At 40.8% G+C, this 19,819-nt stretch overlaps 2 protein-coding genes across 3 annotated transcripts; one reads left to right on the top strand and one right to left on the bottom strand.

Moving 5' to 3' along the window:
- Positions 1 to 3,452: 3,452 nt before the first annotated feature.
- Positions 3,453 to 4,228, bottom strand: LOC309830672 (keratin-associated protein 3-3-like; the record flags this gene model as incomplete). The annotated part of the gene is given in 2 exon segments (XM_082667331.1): positions 3,453 to 4,102; positions 4,106 to 4,228. Coding segments are annotated over 2 exon segments (297 nt in total). The 3' UTR covers positions 3,453 to 3,928.
- A 3,935-nt stretch (positions 4,229 to 8,163) lies between these two features.
- On the top strand, positions 8,164 to 18,014 carry HNRNPU (heterogeneous nuclear ribonucleoprotein U). Of its 2 annotated transcripts, none has more exons than XM_082663675.1 (14): positions 8,164 to 9,074; positions 9,903 to 10,014; positions 10,103 to 10,176; positions 12,112 to 12,251; positions 12,824 to 12,923; positions 13,268 to 13,380; positions 13,726 to 13,989; positions 14,168 to 14,287; positions 14,622 to 14,750; positions 14,838 to 15,006; positions 15,265 to 15,519; positions 15,826 to 16,010; positions 16,371 to 16,442; positions 16,902 to 18,014. In XM_082663675.1, the coding sequence occupies exons 1-14, from the start codon at positions 8,384 to 8,386 to the stop codon at positions 16,953 to 16,955; spliced, it is 2,478 nt and encodes an 825-aa protein (XP_082519801.1). In that variant the 5' UTR covers positions 8,164 to 8,383; the 3' UTR covers positions 16,956 to 18,014. The 2 variants fall into 2 exon arrangements, with proteins under 2 accessions (XP_082519801.1, XP_082519802.1); XM_082663676.1 differs by having other exon boundaries at positions 8,164 to 9,017.
- The last annotated feature ends 1,805 nt before the right edge of the window (positions 18,015 to 19,819 follow it).

Below are 19,819 nucleotides of genomic sequence, written 5' to 3' on the forward strand. Positions count from 1 at the left end.
GATATCTCAGCTTTACCACTTACTAAACTTGACAAGTTCCTTAATCCCTCTGTTTCTCAGTTTCCATATCTATAAATTGAGACTAATAATTCCCACTTTATGAGATTATTATGAGGATTAGAGATATTTTGTATAAAATGCCTAGCACAGTGGCTGGTACATAGCAGGCACTCAATAACTGGCAGTTGCTATCACAAATAAATGAATCAGGACAAAATACAGCAGACTTAAAAGATAGCCCAACTAAAGTGTGCTTGGGGGCTTCCCTGGTGGCACAGTAGTTAAGAATCTGCCTGCCAATGCAAGGGCCACAGGTTCGAGCCCTAGTCCAGGAAGATCCCACATCCTGCGGAGCAACTAAGCCTGTGCACTACAACTACTGAGCCCGTGAGACACAACTACTGAGCCCATGTGCCACAACTCCTGAAGCTTGCGTGCCTATAGCCCGTGTTCTGCAGCAAGAGAAGGTGCTGCAATGAGAAGCCTGTGCACCGCAACAAAGAGTAGCCTCCGCTCGCCACAACTAGAGGAAGCCCGTGCACAGCAACAAAGACCCAGTGCAGCCAAAAATAAATAAATGCATTAAATAAATTAAAAAAAATAAAGTGTGCTTGGGTGGACCAAAGTGAAAGCAGTGAAAAGAAGGAAAGGTTATATAGACACAGAGTATACACATAGTATCTAGGCAATTAAGACAGTGCAGAAGGTGCTTTTAGTTTGATTTTTTCCCCTAAACACCTGACAGCTTTTTAAAAAATTGAGATATAACTGACATATAACATTATCTTAGTTTCAGATGTACAGCATAATGATAATGATTCGATATTAGTTTATATATTTGATATTTGTATGCAAAATTATCACCACAATAGGTCTAGCTAACATCCATCACCATGCATAGTTAAAAAAAAATGGTTTTTCTTGTCATGAGAACTTTTAAGATCTACTCTCTTAGCAACTTTCAAATATATAATACAGTATTATTAACTATAGTCACCATGCTATATATTACATACCCAGGACTTATTTTCTTGACAGCTTTTTTTTAAAAAAGATTTATTTATCATTTATTTATTTATTTTATTTATTTTTGGCTGCATAGGGTCTTAGTTGCAGCACGTGGGATCTTCGTTGAGGCCCACAGGCTCTTCTCTAGTTGTGGCACTCAGGATCCAGGGTCCATGGGCTCTGTAGTTGTGGTGCATGGCTTCCAGAGCGCATGGGCTCTGTAGTCTGCAGCACTCGGGCTCTTTAGTTGAGGTGCGCAAGCTCAGTAGTTGTGGCGCCTGGGCTTAGTTGCTCTGTGGCATATGGGATCCTAGTTCCCTGACCAGGGATCGAACCTGCGCCCCCTGCATTGTAAGGAGGATTCTTTACCACTGGACCACCAGGGAAGTCCCATCTTGACAGCTTTTAATGGAAGACTTATTTATTTATCATCTGGCAGAAGTCTGCAAATGATAGGCAGCTTTGTATATAGAATAATGAATATGATATAAGATAATCTTAGCTAATTACTGCTTACTTGCAAATGTCATACAACTGACTTCTTGAAGGTGTATGTGAGGTTTTGTTTTGTTTTCGCATGTGTTAATGTTTGTGGGTGGGCAAGCATGTGTACAGACCTATACCATGGGAACCCTATAGACAGTGGCTCAGCGAATGGTCAACATGGCTGGATCCCCATGTAGCTGCACCAGTGTCCCATAGCATCCTGGTTATAGCTTGTATTTATGTCCAAACTGCAAGCTCCTTTCCATATAGTCTGGCTGTTGAGCCACATAGAGACCAGGGCTGGTCCCTTGGTGTAAGTTGTACTTTCAAAGCAGTCTATAACAGCAGTGTCCCAGAGAACTTTCTGTGATGATGGAAACATTCTATTCTGCATTGTCCAGTATGAGACCAATGGCTATGAAACATTTGGAATGTGGTTATGTGACTGAAGGATTGAATTTTTAATTTTATTTAATTTTAACTAATTTTAATTTAAATAGCTACCTGTGGCAACTCTATTGGTTAACGCTGGTAAATAATCTCCTATGTGTCATCTCTATGTGCTTTTCCAGATCATAGTCAACTGATGGATTCTGGATGATACTTTTGCATGGTACTTATATCTGGAGTTGGAAGACTTTCTTAATAGTCTAATATCACCTTCTAAATAAAGTAAAAAAATATTTGTTGAGCATCTGGTGCTTGGCAATATCGCTGGAGTTATGGAGAATATGAAGTCCCTACCTTTGTGTTGTTACTATCTAACAAGGAAATGGATAAGGAAAGATGGAGCATTAAAATAGAGAAATAGACTACACAGCCTTGGGCCTGGCTCCTCTAAACATGAGTATGAAATCCGTTTTTAACACAATCCTGCTTCACTAGATGGAAGCAATTGTACAGTACACTATAAATGTAGAGGGGAGGACTTGGACATGTAATTAAATCTATGGGCCATAAAAAATCTGTTCAGTAGTTCTAAGAGTTTAGTTTAGGATCACTGACGAACCTTGGTGGTGTTCACTGATGGTGTCCACAATAATAATAGCCAAGTGGAAAGCCGAGCTTGCAAAGAAATTTACTTGTTATTTATTTAGTTATTTTGCTGGTGTTATGCCAAGAAGACTCTGCTGAATAAACTTTATTATTACAGCCTCTGCTTGATTTTTTGATAACTCTCTCTTACAATCAAAAATCCTTTAGTTCAAGTCAGGGTTGCAGTATAGTTCACACATTTTTAGAGGATATTTTCATTTCGGAGCCCCCATCTTGTTCCCCAGTGCAGTGCCAGGCTCTCGGTGAATGTTTTGGGATTGTTTGTTTGTTTGTTTTTTGGCTGCACTGCACAGCTTGCAGGCTTGTGGGATCTTAGTTCCCTGACCAGGGATTGAACCCGGGCCCTTGGCAGTGAGAGCGTGGAGTCCTAACTACCAGACCGCCAGGGAATTCCCTCTTGGTGTTGATGGAAGACACGGCGCAGGTGCTGGAAAAGTCAAATTCCTCTCCTTGCCCTTAAGGAACTGAGACTAACTTCGAGACAGATAATTATGAGGTGAGAGTTTATGAGATAATAATCCCTTTAGTCTTTCATCTCATTCTTGGCTGTTAGGCTCAGGATGGTCTAAATATTTTCTTCACCTTTTCTTATTAGGTACTGTGATACTGGCCAGTCACCAGTAGCGTGTGACAGTGTGCACTTTCTATAAACTCCTCATTGCTCAACCTGCCTCGGTATAAGTTTTGGTAAGTGTTAATTAGTCTTAACCTGGTAAATATTTTAGTTATCAGAAAAGCCCTGATATCTTACTATTAACTACATTATTCTAGTTTTCCTGCAGCTTTCTAATGGGCACATCTTATTCTACAGAAGCTATATAATTTATGTGAAGACAGAGATTCATAACATCAAAGATGAGATGATTCAAACAGTAACCATTTACTTTATTTATTGCCACAGAAATAAAGTTTATTGGAAAACCCATCAAGAAATTATTTTTCCTCTATGAAAATACTCAATATAAGGAATGGGATCTAGGAAGCAACATGACCAACAAAGTACGGTCTGGGGAATTCCCTGAAGGTCCAGTGGTTATGACTTTACCCTCTCACTGCTGAGGGCCTGGGTTCTATCCCTGGTCGGGAAACTAAAATCCCACAAGCTGTGCAGACAGAAAAAACAGACAAACAAACAGTCTGAGGTCTTATAGATATCAATACTTTTGATAATAGATGACATTCACCTGCCCAAATGAACCAAATGGTTAGCCAAATAACCATTAAAATTTCTTGATTTTCTTTCCATTAAGATGAAAGGTAGGCTGTGCATATCTAGGCCATCTGGTCTGCCTCAATGTCTGATAAACTACTGAGGCAAGTGAATGCTGAATAGATAGCTTCAGTGTTATCTCCAGGCACTGAGCGAGGCAGTCAGCGGTCAGCGGCAGCTTGGGATGCAGAGCTCACAGCAGGGCTGAGTGAAGGTTGTGAGGCTCAGGGTCTCCAGGCCTAGGGTAGGCTGGGATGAGTTGAGCACGAAGCAGGCGGGCACACAGGGCCGAGGAATGCGGCACGGTGGGGAACAGCTGTCATAGCAGGTTGGCTCCGGTAACTAAACCGTGTGTGGGCAGATGCTGGGCAGGCAGACTCCACATCGGCAGCATTTTTCAGATGAGCAGGTGGTGGTGGCAGGGCCGGTGTGGACACTGCGGCAGTAACGGGAAGCACAGCAAGCCATGGCATTGGGACTCTGGTTTGCTTTTGGAGAAACCATTTACTTTAAACCTTTTAGCCTGTTGTGGTATCCAAGTCTAAAGTAAATGGGAGTATTTTGTACCATTTAAAATTCAAAAACTGTAATACACTAGTTCAAATTTCATGTCTACTACTTAATTATAAAATGCTTAGAGACTCTTATGCAAAGTTTTGAATGTAACAAGTAAAAACCTGAATATGAATAGCCAATATTTCAAAGTTCAACAGTGCTCCTCCATTGACAGTCTGGAGTCAGCAAAGAGGAAACTCATAGAAGGTTCTCCCTGGAGAGGCTCTACAAATCTTCTAGTCTGCTCTGCTTCATTTATAGATGAGAAAATGAACATCCAGAGATGGTGCAATTTGCCAAAGGTCACACAGCTGGTTACAGTGACAGTGCCAGGCCTAGCAGTGAAGCCTGCACTCTCCTATCCAGACTTCATTTCACTTTTTCCCAGACTGACATCTCACCATGAACAATTCATTGACAATTTACAAAGTATATATAGTTATAATTTCCTAAATAAGATTTAACAATCCAACTCTAGATTTTCTTAAGTTCATTAAATTGCTCGACATAGCTAATGAAGACTAATATATACTGAGCTCTTACTGTGCTTCCAGTCCTGTACTCAAAGTTTACATTATCTCGCTGAATTTTCCCAACAACCTCATGAGGCAGGCATCATTTTAGACATGAGTACTCTCAGGTATAGAGAGATAAATAGATTGCGCAAGATCACACAGCCACTATGTGGTCTAGCTGGGACTGCAACCCAGTTCTGTCTGATTTTTAACCTTGTACTTTTAACCAGAATTTGAAACATCCTCCCTTCTGATTGTGCTTTCCTGTTAGTCTATATGAAAGTGTACTTTTAATACTTAATAATTTGGAGGTACTCGTGACTTCTCATATTTTCGTAAGAAGATGGGATAATGTATCTCAGCGTGTTTCATGCTTCCTTTATTAAATTGGGATTGATTGTGACCGCCAGGGAATTCCCTCTTGGTGGGAAAATAATGGAAAATAATGAACCGATGGAATACCATCTTGAGTCCATTGAATTTAGCACTCTTGTCAGTTCCTGTCACTTCACTACTAACAACCCTTCAGTTTCTTCCTTCTCACTGGAGGCAAAAGCCAAAGTCTTTAAAAAAACACTGGCAAGGCTGCTGGCAATCTGTATCTCCCCTCCTCTCCCTAACCTGCCCGATCTCCCTGCCTATCTTTCACCTCAGGCCTACTTTTTGTTCCCTCCACCTCAAATGTTACCTTACTTCTTAGGCTTCCCTGACCACCCCATTTATAACTGAAAATATCCCATGACTGCAGCACACCCTGCCCCTCTCCTGTTTTACATTGCCCTGCAGTACTTGTTACCGTCTCTATTTTATTTATTGGCTAACTCTACGAGAATGAAGGCATAATTACATAGTTCATTGCTGTATTCCTAGCGCTTGTCTTAGAGGTGCTAAAAAATATTTGCTGAGTGAATTATTGTGACAAACTACAGATTCAGGTATGTGCCTTTGCTTCAACCTCAAAATGTGAGCTATATATTCTGAGCACCCTAACTCTCTAATGCCCTGTCATAGGTCTATTACCCATGGGTAATTCACTAATCATTTTTTGCTATTGAGAATTAATTTTCCCCCTTTTCCACTCTGTATTCTTGGTAGTCTCCAGGATTTCAAAAAGGGGGGATTTCAAGTTCCTTATAGGTTCCTCAGCAATTTAGAGAGAGTGATCTGTACTTTTACTGGTCTCCGTAGAACAGGACTATCATAACAGCATTAAAAGTATAAGAAGAAAAAACAATTATTAAAATGAAGTCACTATTTGTACTTTCAAGTGGTAAAATAAAATGTTAAATGGTAGATTTCACCTGTTTGTAAAAAGGCCAAACAGTTAAGATGATGGCTGTTTGAGTATTTACAAAAACTGTTTCTCAGTTAAATGTTGTCTAAGAAGGCCCAGTGTAATGAAAGAACCCTGGGGTGAGGGGAGGACCTCAGCTTCCTGGGCCATAAAATGAGCAGACTGAAGATGATCTCCAGGTTACAAAGGTCTTGGAGGCAAAGCCATGGAATTTTCTCATGCCCATCTAAAGTTATATTTCATGTTTATTATTACAACTGATTTAAGAACAATTGTTATAAATCGGTATTTAGATATACATTTTTCATAGGCTTTTTCCAGTTAAATAGAAATTGTTTTCATATCACTAATACTTAAAATTGTAAATCATATCTAAGGGCACATAAACTTAAATGACCATCATAATAACTATATTTAACTCTGATTCATTAGGGGACTAATTATCCAGCTTGTGAACATTTAAGCCCCCTGTAGTTCTCTTCCTATTTTGAACAAGGGCAAAGAATTTGAAAAGCTCAAATTCCAGTTTGTCACCTGTTTATAAGCTCCAAGGACATTACAACCAAGGGCTAAAATGAGTTTTTGGCACCATTCAGAAGTTCCTATTTTGGGTGCTATCCCTTCCACCTTCATTAACTTGAACTGAGAATTACTAGTACCATACATAATTCATTAATTTCAACTCAAATCATTTCACAAATGTTAAACTTTCATCTTTATATATGACTGCATGGTAAAATACATGATTTTTAAAAGCTGTTGAAAAGAACTTTAAAAATAAAATTTATTAATCAGTTAAATCATACTAGCCTATGGGAGAAAGTTCACATGCTTATTTTTCCAAAGTTCTAATTAAAATTGGGGCAGCATTATTGTGACAGCTAAAGCACCAAACAGGGTATAGCTGACCTCCTTAGTCAGAGATAGACTAGACTGGAACATTGGCAAACCACTGTGCAGATTCTCTGGGGTTTAAGACGTTCACCTCTATCACATATTTAAGTTCTGGCACTCCTACCTAAAACTTGAAGAACATAACACACCTCTTACTTAGTAAGAGAAAAATTAAACTTCTAAGACACACCAAAATAACATTTCTTTCGAGAGTGATAGTTTTTTTACAAAATCACAGCCCTTTATTTTTCATGAGCTTTTATGAGGGTTTCAGCATAATTTGGCCTGAAGTATTCCTATAGGAAAAGTAATAGAATCAAAGTGTGTGACCAGGCTGGGTCTCATCCTCATTGTTAACTACGGGGACTTCATAACTGGATGACCAGATCCTAAACTGGACAGAATAAATCTTAAAGGTGATCCGTCTTTCTGGTAGGTAAAGAAAACACAGAATTGCAATTCTGAGGCTTACAAGGCTTCTTTGGCTAGGAGTGCCACGACAAGGCCTGTAAAGTATATGCTTTGCAGTATGCATATTCCAAAAGCAAGCATTTTTATCTCCCAAACCCTGCATCAGGGGTCATGGGAGAGACAAAAGGAAGGCCCTTCCCGAGTTTAAAATTCAATTCGCAAGGCAGGACTTAGGAAAATTAAACCAAATATTAAACGGAAGAAAATCCCCTGCGTAGAGTAATTGCCAACTTGCGTTGTACAAATCAAAATTGAAATAAAATTTTAGGGCGTTCTAAACAAATAGCTGGAGAAATAGATAAGACAAATCTAAAATGGAAGAAAAGGTGGCGGATTCGAGTTGAAAATGCCAAGTTGAGGACCGAAAGCATTTGGGTAGAAGCAGCCTCCGGGCTGTAAGGCAAATAGCAAACGAGTACTGCCACCAAAGAGCTGGAAAGGCCGATAAATGTTGCAGTGGGTCGGTTTAACTGAAGGAAGTTTCCTCCTCCTCCTCCATTAGCTCGGCCCCAGTTGCAAGCGCAGTGCGCGTCGCCGCGCTCCCGGCCCGCGGCTCGGGTGGGAGCGGGGGGAACAGGCGTGGGAGGGGCGGGGCGAGCGCGGGCGCTCAGCCGGCGCAGGGGCGGGGCGGCTATATTACGTGCGCGGCGCCGCCCCTGCGAGAGGACGTTGCGTGCTCGCTCGCGCCAGGCGAGTCTCCGCGTCTCCCTCGCGAACTCGGTGAAAGGAATTGGCGCCGTTCGACACCAGGCGGATCCGCTCTGCAGCAGCAACCCAGCTCCAGCCGCAGCCGCAGCCGCCGCCTGGGCCGAGGAGCAGCCTCAGCCGCCGCCAGTGGCCGAGTGAGCGGAGCCGAGTTTGAGCCAGCGCCTAGCGGTGAATCGGGGCCTCACCATGAGTTCCTCGCCTGTTAATGTGAAAAAGCTGAAGGTGTCGGAGCTGAAGGAGGAGCTCAAGAAGCGGCGCCTGTCCGACAAGGGCCTCAAGGCCGAGCTCATGGAGCGTCTCCAGGCCGCGCTGGACGACGAGGAGGCCGGGGGCCGCCCCGCCATGGAGCCCGGGAACGGCAGCCTAGACCTGGGCGGGGATTCCGCCGGGCGCTCGGGAGCAGGCCTCGAGCAGGAGGCCGCGGCAGGCGGCGATGACGACGAGGAGGAAGAGGAGGAGGAGGAGGAAGGGATAGCCGCCCTGGATGGCGACCAGATGGAGCTCGGGGAGGAGAACGGCGCCGCGGGGGCGGCCGACTCGGGCCCGATGGAGGAGGAGGAAGCCGCCTCGGAGGACGAGAACGGCGACGACCAGGGCTTCCAGGAAGGGGAGGATGAGCTCGGAGACGAGGAGGAAGCCGCGGGCGACGAGAACGGGCACGGGGAGCAGCAGCCTCAACCGCCGGCGGCGCCGCAGCAACAGCCCCAGCAGCAGCGCGGGGCCGCCAAGGAGGCCGCGGGGAAGAGCAGCGGCCCCACGTCGCTGTTCGCGGTGACGGTGGCGCCGCCCGGGGCGAGGCAGGGCCAGCAGCAGGCGGGAGGTAAGAAGAAGGCGGAAGGCGGCGGAGGCGGCGGTCGCCCCGGGGCTCCGGCGGCGGGTGAGTGCTGCGTGGTTGGTTGCGCGCGGCGGGAGGCCCGCGCGGGGTGGGGACCGTGCCCAGGCCTGCCGGAGCCCCGCTGGGGGAGGAGGGAGCCCCGCCGCGGGAGGGAGCCCCGGGGGGGGCGGGGGCCCCTGCGAGGGGGTGGGGGGGAATCCCGGATTAGACGTGAGGCCTCTGCTCGGTGTGTGACGGCGGCGGCAGCGCCTCCATTATGTGGCTGGAGAGCCGGGGTGGGGGGGGGGACTGCAGCTGCCGCTGGAGGGGGAGGAGCCGCGGTGGCGCCGCCGTGCTGCGTGCGCGCAGTGCGGGCACATGTCTCGGGGGGAGGGGAGGCCCGGGGCCCCGGCGGCGCGCTGTGGCGGCTCCGGGCCGCGGTATTGTGCAAGGCGCGCCGGGCTCGGCGTGACGTCACTTCCGGCGGGCGGGGCCGGGTGGGTCCAGCGGCGAGCAGTACAATGCGGCCGCGGGGAGCGCGGGCCCGGGTGGGGGAGGGGAGTGCGGGCGGGGCGCTTCGGCCCCTCCCCCCTTCCTGAACTCTCTCTGGGATACACGTGGGCTTCGGCCCTGGGCCGCGCTGAGTTTTCATTAGCATTTTCGAATATTCGAGTAGGTTGGCGAAATTAGCAATGTCCTTAGACTGCGTCACTAATTCTAGTCCAGTTCCAAGCGGGTTTTTCTTTGAATTCTCATTTGAGTCGTCGATAGAAAACACTTAAAAATATGAACGGGGAAAGTCGAGCTTTTTTGGGGCGTCAAAACAGAATAGGTTTTTTTGTTTGTTTTGTTGCGGCGTGGTCTCTCATAAAGGGGTGTCGTGTGTTGTAGGAGACGGCAAAACAGAACAGAAAGGCGGAGATAAAAAGAGAGGTGTTAAAAGACCTCGAGAAGATCATGGCCGTGGCTATTTTGAGTACATTGAAGAGAACAAGTATAGCAGGTAGAGGATGTTAACGTAGTGTTACTTGTCACCTGTTCTTTGTGCTTTGGTGGGGAAAGCTGTATCAGGAGACAATTCTGTCTTTCAGAGCCAAATCTCCTCAGCCACCTGTTGAAGAAGAAGATGAGCACTTCGACGACACAGTTGTTTGTCTTGATACTTGTAAGTGAAGCTGTTTCTCCCCCGTTCCTCCCCCAGTTGTCAAATGTGGTTTTTGGTTACAAAATATTAGAAAACTTAACACGTGTAAACAGCTGTTTTAAAAGTAGGAAGATGATGGCTTATATTCAGATTCTGGTCACTTAATATTTAGTACAGTAGTTGTATTGATAATTTTACAGGCTCTAACAATTTGATGTTTTTTGGTAGGGCTTTAAAGTTCTCATTTGTAGGAATGTGAAATTAATGCCAATATTTGACTGTCTAGCTAATGGAAACTTGTAAGACTACTTATAACTTGTCTATTTAGGCTTCTACGATAAATGTCATTTTTTTGTGGGATTATGTTAAGTGAGCTCTTTGGGCTTAGTTAAATATTAATGGCTTTTCCATTAGCACGCCATTATATTCCCTATTCTAAAAGATTGTAATAATACTTTTTCAATAACTGCTCTTTTGTTCTCAATTCCAGTTCAGTAGCTGCTGCTTTAAGCTAAGTTGATTTCTTCCAAAGACCTGGGGCAGCAGCAGTGGGCTATCACTGGGCCACTAGCTTTCTTCAGCAGCGAATGGTATCAATGGCAGCGCTGTAAATACTGCTACTTTACCCAGTTGGGTTGCAATTGAGTATGAGGAAGTATTGCAAACCTCTAAATGGGCCTTGGCTGTCAGATTCCTAATTTTTCCAATACAAAAAAAAAAATCGTTTGGTGTAGTGATCAGAAAGTACAATTCTTTCTGTGATAGAACAAAGGGTAGAAATAATTGCTTAGAGGTAAGGTGTCAACTTGTCCTGTAGATTAAGGAGTTGAAGCTTAGAGTCTCATGTTTTGGAATACATACGGTTTTCATTTAGATGTGTAAGGCAGTGTAAATATAAGTCTTGATTTCTTATTGCATACGCTTTACTGCATAGTTGAGATAGTGGAGTGTTTGTTTTTTTTTTTTAAAAGACTTGCCCATGGAAGAGTAGTTGAATGTTTTACGTTAAATTCAGTTGCTTAAATATTGGCGAGATACTGAAGCAATGATTTGGCAAGGTAATACTATTATAAAAGGCTTTTAGCTCCTCACCTAGGGATATCAATTTAAGTACATTATTGGGTTCAAACACAATTGGTTGAATTGAAAATTCTGTTAGTGATGATCGGGAATAAAAGAACAAAGCTAATTTAAGGAGAATTCCAAACTGTAGATTTAATTTCATATCACCAGTAGCTTTCCAACTTCAGCTCCCTTGACTGAGAACTCAGAAGGTGCATGCTAATGAGCCAGTGACCCAAAGGTAGCTAGGTTAAAGACGTTTTGGATTTGGATTATTCCAAAGTGTGTAATCCCCCATTGTTATTGATTAACAGGCAAGTCTGGGGAAAGGGGACCTAAAATGCTGTAGTAGTAACAGCATTAGATGACCAGGTTTGTATTTTGCAGATTGAAACTGCCTTAACAAGTTTTAGCAAACAATTTAAGATCTAGAGCCCCTGTAAAGTGCAGGATCAACAGCTCATACTCGTATTTTAAAATACGTGATCATGGCCTCCCTTCAGTTTTATTGTGGCACTGGTAAATTCTACCTGGTCTGGCATGCTTCACTTTGATTTCCTGCTATCCTCTACTGCTTGCCTCTAAATCAAGGTAAAGAGCAGAGCAGGTATGTATTAATGTCACATTGTCTTGATTATTTTATATACTTAAAATACACATACTAAACCTCGATATTTGTTAGTTGCACAGGTAGTGTATGCTCTAGTTCATAATTTGGCAAGAATTGACTTGGTGGGAGCGGGGCTTGAACTGAAAATTCGAACAACAGCATGATCTGTAAAAATGTATGCAACATTAAGAAATATGAGAAAATTTAATAAAGTTTTGTCTACATAGCAGATACATTTGTATTGGATATCAAAAGAAATAATATGGTATTTGATATAATTGCAGATAATTGTGATCTACATTTTAAAATATCAAGAGATCGCCTCAGTGCTTCTTCCCTTACTATGGAGAGTTTTGCTTTTCTTTGGGCTGGAGGAAGGGCATCCTATGGTGTGTCAAAAGGCAAAGTCTGTTTTGAGATGAAGGTAAATGCAATTTTGTGATGATGTCTTTTTTTCCTTAAGAACCTTTGTGAGTTTTTCCCTGACACTTAGATGTCATTGGAACTTGTAATTTTTCAAGTTTTTGTGGGACTTGGAATCTATGATTTGTAACAGTTTAGGATGTTTGTTATATTAGAAGTTGCCATACAGAGCCAGCCTAATTTTTATTTAGGGTGTTCATTTTTTATCAGGCACTTGAAAGGCCCACCATGGGTTTGAAAATAAATTTGGTTAGGCTTCTGTTTCTGTTCCAGAGAAAAAGCATGTTAAGTGAATACTTTAGTTGGTTTTGAGTATTGAGAATATGTAATTTCAATGTTTTCTTTTAAACGTGAATTAATCAAGTACTTAACCATTTTCCGTTTTAAGTTAAAAGCCCTTACATCAGTTGTTGAAGTTCTTGTGAATGTTAGGGGGAAGAGTAGAGTTGGTATCTTTCTGTACTTTGTAGCTGGAGAAAAATTAGCCCATTGCCCGAATGAAATAAACCAGCGTTGGTTTAGTGGTTTATTTTCCTTCGTTTACAGTTTAATCATTTATGATTTGACTTCCAGGTTACAGAGAAGATCCCAGTAAGGCATTTATATACAAAAGATATTGACATACACGAAGTTCGGATTGGCTGGTCACTAACCACAAGTGGAATGTTGCTTGGTAAAGTTTCCATTTGAGTATCTATGTACTCATGAGTGTTCAGGGTTTGATTTCAGTAATTAGACTAGAAGGCATTCTAAACTTTTTGCCTGTTTTTAGAGATGAATAATAATAACATGGACACTGGCTAAATTTTAGCTTTTCTTTCTTTGTGGTTACTTGGTTTATGACTGATGGTTGAAATAGAATATTATCCATGGTATGCAATTTGTCAGCTAGTTATATAACCACCTAGCTCTCATTAACTTTATATCTAGTATAAACCCTACATCTGGGATGTTAAAAGTACGTGGGTCATTGGACTTTTGAAAAACTGATTTCATGAAAGTTAATTATTTTCTTAGGTGAAGAAGAATTTTCTTATGGGTATTCTCTAAAAGGAATAAAAACATGCAGCTGTGAGACTGAAGATTATGGAGAGAAGTTTGATGAAAATGATGTGATTACATGTTTTGTTGTAAGTCGTAGCTAAATTTCTACATATAAATAGCAAGTTAGTAGATAAGAGTATTTTAACATTATATCGTTGTCAGTTTTCAATCCTAATTCATTTTGACTGAAAACTACTTAATGTGAAGTTGATCCGAAAATCTAGTCTTTTAGGGCAATATTAATTTCTGCTTGTGGATATAGGTGTTCTAGTTGTATATAACGAAATGTTACCAAAGCTCTTTAACATATAACCTAAATATGTTTTCTACAGGATAAAGCTTCACTCCTAACTTGAATTTTGAAGTTTTTTTTAAAAGAAGTATTATAAGAAGTAGATTAAAACCCATTAATTTTTTTCTCCAATTAACAGAACTTTGAAAGTGATGAAGTAGAACTCTCCTATGCAAAGAATGGACAAGATCTTGGCATTGCCTTCAAAATCAGTAAGGAAGTTCTTGCTGGACGACCACTCTTCCCGCATGTTCTGTGCCACAACTGTGCGGTTGAGTTTAATTTTGGTCAGAAGGAAAAGCCATATTTTCCAATACCTGAAGACTATACTTTTATCCAGAATGTCCCCTTGGAGGATCGAGTTAGAGGACCAAAGGGGCCTGAAGAGAAGAAAGATTGTGAAGTAAGTCACTTTAAAAAAAGAATTTTGAAGGTTGCTTTTGCTTGGCAAAAATGACATTTAGAAGAGTTGGATGGTTGCTCTGTTTAATTTACTAACTGCCATACATGTTAAAGTTCAGATATGTAAACTGAGCTTTTGTGCATTAAAAAAAATATTTAAAGAATTCTTTCCATTGTAGGTGGTTATGATGATTGGCTTGCCAGGAGCTGGAAAAACTACCTGGGTTACTAAACATGCAGCAGAAAATCCTGGTAAATACAACATTCTTGGAACAAACACCATAATGGATAAAATGATGGTAAGTAGATTGGGCATGATTTCAGCATTTTTAAGACTAGAAGGTATTCGGGGTAACGGTTTTGTCTTTATTCATTTTGTGTTAGTATCTTAGAGATAGGAGTTCGGGCAGTTAAACTGGTTATTTAAGCAGGCTCTTTACCTGTAAGGTAAACTGCCTTCCAATGGCTAGCTTAGGCTTCCTTCTCTTTTCTATAGAAGGTTTTGGACTCGGATTATCCAGTAGCTAAAAATGAATTGAAGCCACTGGGTGTTGTTACAGTATAAAATATCCTTTTCTGTAGCAATGAGAAAAGGCAATATTTAAATTTTGAAACTTTAACTTTTAAAAATAGGTGGCAGGTTTTAAGAAGCAAATGGCAGATACTGGGAAACTAAACACGCTGTTGCAGAGAGCTCCACAGTGTCTTGGAAAGTTTATTGAGATTGCTGCCCGTAAGAAGAGAAATTTCATTTTGGATCAGGTGAGCTGCAGCTTTGAGATTGAAAAAAGTAACTGATAATTATAGAATTAATGTTTGGGGTTATAAACTTTTTTTTTTCTTTTAAAGACAAATGTGTCTGCTGCTGCCCAGAGGAGAAAAATGTGCCTGTTTGCAGGCTTCCAACGAAAAGCTGTTGTAGTTTGCCCAAAAGATGAAGACTATAAGCAAAGAACACAGAAGAAAGCAGAAGTAGAGGGAAAAGACCTACCGGAACATGCAGTCCTCAAAATGAAAGGCATGAAATTTATTTCTACTGTTATGTTAAATATCTTTCTGTGACTTATATCTGTGAACTTAAATTTTGTGTCAGTAATACTGTTTCAGGAGTTAACTCTGTAAATGAGCGTACTTCACTTGTTTAAGAAAATGTAATTAAAACATGAATAGATATTGTATGCTTTGCAGGAATTAAGCTGCTTGAGAGTTGTAGGCTCTAGGATTGTGGATGTGTATGTAGTGGATTTGTAGGTTAATACGATTTAATGTTTTGTAGGAAACTTCACTCTGCCAGAAGTAGCTGAGTGCTTTGATGAAATAACGTATGTTGAACTTCAGAAGGAGGAAGCCCAAAAACTTTTGGAGCAATATAAGGAAGAAAGCAAAAAAGCTCTTCCACCGGAAAAGAAACAGAACACAGGCTCAAAGAAGAGCAATAAAAATAAGAGTGGCAAGAACCAGTTTAACAGAGGTGGTGGCCATAGAGGGCGCGGTGGATTCAATATGCGTGGTGGAAATTTCAGAGGAGGAGGCAAGTTAATTTTGAGTATTATTTATTTGGTTCAATGTTGAAACAAGTGGTAATCTGTAATCTTCTAGTTTGGGTCTGTATGTTTTTCTGCTGAATTTAACAGGAAGTTTTTGATCCTCATGTCCTAGCTGTCTTAGTAACCATAGTAAAATACTTCATGCGATTTGATGGTAAACACACCTAGGTTATGTTGAATGGTTAAATTAAACATTTTTTTCATAAAATAAAGGAATGGTCCAGAAGAACCCTAAGTCGTGTGTAAAGAAGGTAACAACACACTGTTAAATGAAACGTCTCTTGTTCTAGCTCCTGGGAATCGTGGTGGATATAATAGGAGGGGCAATATGCCACAGAGAGGTGGTGGCGGTGGCGGAAGTGGTGGAATTGGCTATCCATATCCTCGTGGCCCTGTTTTTCCCAGCCGAGGCGGTTATTCAAACAGAGGGAATTACAACAGAGGTGGAATGCCTAACAGAGGGAACTACAACCAGGTAATGATTTAAGATTCCTGTATACACTGTTTCTCTATATAGTTTAGTCTGGAAAGTTAAAGGCATATGTTGCGCAGCCTCAGAAAGAGTTGGGAACACAGCATGTACGCATAGTGATGGTAAAATGAGTCAATTTCATTTATATTGATTTTTCAGGTGCATTAACTAGCAACAAGTCAGGTGATGTCTCATAGCGAATAAGTTAATCACCTGAGAGCAAACGCAGCAGAGAGTGCTCAGAGGTTAATGGCTGACTGGCAATCTTACCTATTTCTGTGGCTGTGTCTCCTCTTCTCCCCCTGCCCCATATACAAACCTAACAACTTGTGCTCTTTTTAAAGGTTCTTTTCTTTTTTGTAGAACTTCAGAGGACGAGGAAACAATCGTGGCTACAAAAATCAATCTCAGGGCTACAACCAGTGGCAGCAGGGTGTAAGTAATTCCTTATGTGCTTTTTTGTACATTTAATTGTATTTTGAATTCGTAAGAGTCAACCTTGAAAAAAGATCTTGTCCAGGGATTGAAGTGTTTATAAGTGTTACAGGGCAAGGTGTGAATTGTGTTGCAGTTGTAGCCATAATGTCTTTTGAAGACAAAATAGGTTGGAGTTTGCTGTAACTTAATATTTTAAATAAAATAGTATTTAATACATATGGTTCTTTTTACTGCTAGCTTTAATTGTATAAACTAACCAAGTCATAATGTGTTTCCTTTTGTAATGTGTATTGATAATGGGATATTAATACCAACTAAATCTGGCTTGATAAATCAGAGGTATGACAGGTATAAATTTGTCTCCAGCAATTACTCTGAATTAGATTGTCATTTCCTAAAAGCAGTTTGAGTGGCTTATTGATGTTTTTTCTTTAAAAAAAAAATTTTCTCTTACAGCAATTCTGGGGTCAGAAGCCATGGAGTCAGCATTATCACCAAGGATATTATTGAATACCCAAATAAAACGAACTGATACATATTTCTCCAAAACCTTCACAAGAAGTCGACTGTTTTCTTTAGTAGGCTAACTTTTTAAACATTCCACAAGAGGAAGTGCCTGCGGGTTCCTTTTTTAGAAGCTTTGTGGGTTGATTTTTTTTTTTTCTTTTCTTTTTTGTACATTTTTAATTGCAGTTTTAAAGTGAATCGTAAGAGAACCTCAGCATTGTGCACGATAAGAGAATGTGTCAGTATTTCAGGGTTCTACATTTTATCTGTAAAATGTGACTTTTTTTTTTATCACAACAAAAGTAAAATGTTGCTTTGTACCTGGTGTCTTTTATTAAGAATTTACTCCCCCCATTTCTCAGAGATAACAGTCGGGAGTTATTGTCACAATATAATAGAAATGTTAGCAACCAGATTCATGTAAGGACTAAGTGGTCCTCATGAATTGCGTAAGACTCTGTACTGCTCGTATTACACTCCATCCTCTCTGTAGTTTGCTGAGTAGTGGAGGGGTAAGCTAAATAGTAGTTTTTGACAGTAACTGGGAAGGCTCTTTCTTTTTAAGTAACAATGCAATTGGCATATTTGGGAATGAAGATAAAATTTGGAACTAAGATAGAGAAGATGGAGTGTATGTAGAAGGGCTGTTAAAAATGTAAAACTTGGTTGCATTATTTGTGGAGGCTCAAACTTGTGAAGGTTAAATACCATAATTTTTCCATTTGTTCTGCATTTTGATTCTGAAAAGAAAGCTGGCTTTGCCCATTTCTTATTAAAAAAACTTGTTGTAAATCCAGTTGTCTAATGGGATCTATATGAAGTTAGCTATGTCTGTATGCCCTTCTCCCACAAAATACTGTATAACTAGTGTGCTTGTAGTAGTTAACTCCACCATCTTTGTAAGCTAATGAAATTGTGAGTCACCCATTTATATCTTAATTTTTAATCATGTCAGTTCTTGAATGGGTATCTCCTTAGCCTGCTGATTTCTTTTTCTTTCTAAAGAAAGTGGGTGGAGAAATTAATTTAGACGTTTGTTTGCAATAAAAAGAATTCATTTTACTCTCGTTTTGGGATTCTCGCCATCAAGGTTCAAAATCCCTTTATGAAACTCCCAAGAGGAGAAAATTTAAGTGTGTGCTTTCTGGACAGCTTATTCTCTGTACTTGGAACATTTAGGTTTTAAAAACTTAAATGTGTACTGACAATTGACTTTTTAAATTATGAAGTAAAGTTGAATGCTTCCCTTCCCCTCCCCGCCCAGATGACTTTTAACATTTAACGAGGGGAAAAGGTACTGGCTGGGAGAAGTTAACACTCAGTTTATCATCTTTACAAAATGCTAATGGCTGTCCTCAACTGATAATTATATATACATCTATATAATACATGAAACTCTGGGAACAGATGCTTTTAGAAGCCATCATGCAAGCCAGTCACTACTACACAACACTGCTAACTTAACTGTAGTTATGTGATAACATTAGATCCCCTAATTGTAATTTTATTGGGTTTGCACAGAACACTTAATCTTCTAAAGGACCCTCACTCATGTGAGGTGAGGAATCAGGAGTCAAACTGTAGAACTAAAACTTGACATCAGTTTAGTGTTTCATTGGTGTTTTAGGTTGCTTCTGGTAAGTATAGGTTTGTTTATATTTGACTGCTTAGATTTTTGTTTTAGCCATTTAAAATCAGATTTTTAACTATTTATACTCCTAGGAATTTTCTTGCTAAAGGATGAGCTGGAGTTGAGTTTCAGATGATGGTGTAGGTTCAGTTGAGAATTTTTTGGCCTGTAACCCTACAGTTAACCATAGGAATACTTAACAGTACAAGATAGTGCCTCAGGGGCTTTTGTCTTTCTAGCAATTAACTTAATGCAAGCAACCATTTGCATGAGTCTGCTTTTCAGTATACATCAGTATTACTGGGGTTGTATAGACTTATGCGGGGGGTGGGGGGGAGTAAGGTTTGTTGCTAATCAGTGTTTGTGTCCTAAATGTTTAGGTGCTATTGAAAAATTTTGGATATACCTTCTAGCTTAAAATTGCTTATTAAAGAATTCATATTCTAATCATCGCAGTGGGAGAGTGATGGCCAAGTGACATTTGGTAGGCTGTCATGCCTGTGCAGCACAGAAAATTTTGGGAAGAGAGATGGGATAGATAAAAATGCCCAGGAAAATGTTAAGTTTGAAGAAGCAGTTTCGAGGTCAGAATTAATAGTAACACCTGCATTTGTATGAAGTGACATAATCCTAGAGAGTATTTAAGAAATTAAGAAGAGGGAGTGCACCATATAGCAAATAAAAAAAGTTGATGCCAAATTTGGCAGAACGAGATCTGTAAATGAGAAACTTGGTTTATTGTTCACCCCTTCCCTTGCCTACCTCCCCTCAATGGCAAGCAAAACACTGAATAAACAAAAATTATCTGAACAGATGTCCCAATTATACCCTGAGAAAACTCACCTGTGAGATTGCTCTTGGTTTAAGGGGTGCTTTCACTAGAAACTTTTGCATATAGTTACTTAATACCTATCATCCTGAAGCAAGAATTGGATTAGATTGGTTACTAAGACATTAATCAGGAAAGAACAGAAAGTGCTTTAAGTTAGAAATCATAAAGTAACTGGAACTGTAAAAAGTTTTCTTTGTTGCTGGTAGTTTACGCCTTGTTACTCCTATTTAGCCTTTGGTGGCTGGCTCTGGCTCAGACCTAGAAGGCTGAGACCAGCTTCTGGCCCTGATACCCAGACAGCAAGATGAAATCTTAAAAATGAAGTATGAGTCAAATCAATTTGACATTGAAGTGACAAGAAGCCATATTAAATCTAGGAAACGATAAGCTGTCATTTGCCTAGGA

This window comes from Grampus griseus (genome assembly GCF_964374135.1).
Source record: "Grampus griseus genome assembly, chromosome: 1".
Taxonomy (NCBI): Eukaryota; Metazoa; Chordata; class Mammalia; order Artiodactyla; family Delphinidae; genus Grampus; species Grampus griseus.

Bases quoted from the DNA above. Each gene is read 5' to 3' on its own strand.
- HNRNPU (XM_082663675.1), top strand. From the start codon at position 8,384: ATGAGTTCCTCGCCTGTTAATGTGAAAAAGCTGAAGGTGTCGGAGCTG. The intron at 15,520-15,825 runs GCAAGTTAATTT...CTCTTGTTCTAG, and splicing joins TGGAAATTTCAGAGGAGGAG to CTCCTGGGAATCGTGGTGGA. The intron at 16,443-16,901 runs GTAAGTAATTCC...TTTCTCTTACAG, and splicing joins ACAACCAGTGGCAGCAGGGT to CAATTCTGGGGTCAGAAGCC.